The 2,672-nt window shown below is 47.7% G+C and overlaps 1 protein-coding gene across 1 annotated transcript; it reads right to left on the bottom strand.

The window, feature by feature from the left end:
- Positions 1 to 1,493: 1,493 nt before the first annotated feature.
- Positions 1,494 to 2,471, bottom strand: MC3R (melanocortin 3 receptor). The gene has a single exon (XM_056507506.1). It carries the CDS (start codon positions 2,469 to 2,471, stop codon positions 1,494 to 1,496), a length of 978 nt encoding a protein of 325 aa, XP_056363481.1.
- Between the last annotated feature and the right edge of the window lie 201 nt (positions 2,472 to 2,672).

Here is a 2,672-nt window from a genome sequence, read left to right as displayed (position 1 = left end):
CTCTGCCAGCCAGTGGGCTCTGCTTTGGTCTCTTCTGAAACAGGGAGAATTTCCACTAGTGCCTGTCCTGCTCTTCTTTTTTTTTTAAATTTAACTTTTCTAGAATTAAGGGTTATAGGATTAGGTAAGTGTTGGAGCAGAGGGAGTGCTGGAAAGGGGAAGTCTGGAGGAAGTGAGAACTCAGGGAATTTAGGAGAAACAGGGAAGGTGAGGTTGGTTTGTGGTGGGGCAGGAGCACAGGGAGAGCCCCAGGAAAATGATACAGCCCATGGGGCTGTTCCCTGTGGGATGCTGAGGATCAAACACAGAGCAGGATGTGCAGGGTGGGAAATGGGGTGGGTCTGAAACACCAGCACCAGTGTGGGGCAGAACTGGGGACAGAGGGGAGCCCCAGAAAAAAAACAATAATAATAATAATAATAATAATAATAATAATAATAATAATAATAATAATAATAATAATAATAATAATAATAATAATAATAATAATGTGTTTTCAGCCTGCACTGCTGGTGCCCCTGCTGCAGCAGCCCTGGCTGGGTGACAAGGTGCTGCTTGAAGGCCACCTGCAGGGTTTGTTCTTGCAGAAAGCAGGGGCAGAGACTGATCTGCTGTATTTCTTCCAGCTGCTGAACTTACAGGTGGGTATTTCCAAGGAATCCCTGCAGCTTTTACAGAGCTGCATGCAAAGTATTTTACATTTTAGCTCTTTCTGATGTTCAGATCCATGGATCTCATGAGAGGATTTGTCAAAAGGAGACTTCTATGAGTTTTTACAAACATAGCAATTACTACATTGATCAGGGCATTCCAGCTTTAAAAAAATAATTAGAAATTCAAGGATATAATACTCTTATATCACAATAAATAATGTAAAAGCCTTCACATGAGTCAATACTATCAGGCAGCTGTTGAAGCCACACTGTCACTGATACTGTAGTGAAAGCTGATTTCAGTGCAAGAGAAATGTTTGCCTTCACCCTCTGAAAATTCTACTCAGGCTGCTTTATGGCAAGCAGCAAAAATGTCAATCTATTCTTTCATTCAAAGGTGGAGGCATGGGTGTAGAACAATGCTGAGTTTGAAAAAACAGCTTTCCACAGAGGTTACTAATGAAATCTTTTAGAAAACACCGACCTGTTGGCAGTGGCACAGAGATAAAGCAACAGGCACAGACAAATGCTGGAGGGAATATGATCTCAGTCTCTAGAAGGTGGCATTCCCTTTCAGGATTCACTTTTGCCAGTAAATTTGTGAAGTAAGCCACTCTGGATTTCCTTCCATTACAGCTACTTAAAAAACTTCAGATAATTCAGTTGGTTTTCACTCTAGAAAGTAGGAAACAAGGCATCATGTAGGAGGCTTTTGTCTTTCCTGCACCCTTCCTCCAGGCACTGCATTTAAAGTGAGCTGCTCTGCATCTCACGGTGCACATCAATATATTTACATTTATACACCTATGGCCTGGGTTTTTTCCACCCAAAGCCAGGTGCTTACAGCATGCACTGTCCCACACTCATGCCATAGCAGCAACACACGATCTCTTTGAAGGTCTTCCTCATCTCCAGGCTCCTGAAGGCGTAGATGAGCGGGTCGATGACCGAGTTGCACATGATCAGCACCAGGTAGGTGTTGAAGTGGGCGGTGTAGCAGATGCAGTAGGGGTTCATGGGGCAGGAGATGATGAGGATGAGGTGGAGGAAGAAGGGGGCCCAGCAGAGGATGAAGACCCCCAGGAGGATGGTGATGGTGACCGCCCCCTTCATGCAGGTGCGCTGGGGGGGCACGCCCTGGGCGGGCAGCGCCGCGATGCGCTTGACGTGCAGGCGGGCGAACAGGAACATGTGCACGTACAGCGAGGCCATGAGCAGCAGCATGGTGAAGAACACGGTGATGAGGCACACGATGACGGTCTTGCTCTCCGAGTAGGCGATGAAAATGATGCCGCAGATGATGCAAGCCACCCAGATGAGCACTATGAGGGACAGGGCTTTCTTCACCGTCATGATGCTGTGGTAACGGAGGGCATAGAAAATAGTGATGTACCTGTCGATGGCTATGGCCAGCAGGTTGCAAATGGAGGCTACCAGAGAAATGCAAATCATGGAGTCAAAGACATTGTCCATGTGCTGGATGAAGCGGTCGTCGATGACCAGGTAGCCGGTGCTGAGGACGGCAATCATGACGGTCTCCAGCGCGTTGGACATGCTCACCAGCATGTCAGCCACAGCCAGGCTGCAGAGGAAGAAATACATGGGGGAGTGCAGGTTGCCATTCTTCAGCACTGCCAGGATGACCAGGATGTTCTCCAGCAGGCTGATGATGCCCAGAGTCAAGAAGACCTCGGCTTTGATGAAGACCTGCTCGCAGAATCCCTCGCCGCTCCTGTTGCTCGGGACGGAGTCGTTGAAGTCTGCAGTGGTGTTGAGCAGCACGGGCTGAAATGAGAATGCAAAGTGTGTGGTGTTCATTGTCAGCAAAGGAGCCGAGCTCACCTGTGCTTGTGGACCTGAGAGAGCACAGGCTGAAAAGAGAAAATAAAAATAAACAGGAAAACGAGTCCTTCCAAGCTGCTGCTGTGCATATGGGGTGGCACCAGGCAGGACTTTAGTCACTTTTACAAGTGCAAACACCAAACAATCTGCATTTACAGTGACTTCTATGCCGGGCTG

This window comes from Oenanthe melanoleuca, chromosome 20, assembly GCF_029582105.1.
Source record: "Oenanthe melanoleuca isolate GR-GAL-2019-014 chromosome 20, OMel1.0, whole genome shotgun sequence".
In the NCBI taxonomy this organism is placed as follows: Eukaryota; Metazoa; Chordata; class Aves; order Passeriformes; family Muscicapidae; genus Oenanthe; species Oenanthe melanoleuca.
The sequence above is the reverse complement of the archived record's forward strand: the minus strand, read 5'-3'. Positions and strand labels throughout refer to the sequence as shown.

Excerpts from the sequence above, each read along its gene's own strand:
- MC3R (XM_056507506.1), bottom strand. The coding sequence starts at position 2,471 with ATGAACACCACACACTTTGCATTCTCATTTCAGCCCGTGCTGCTCAAC.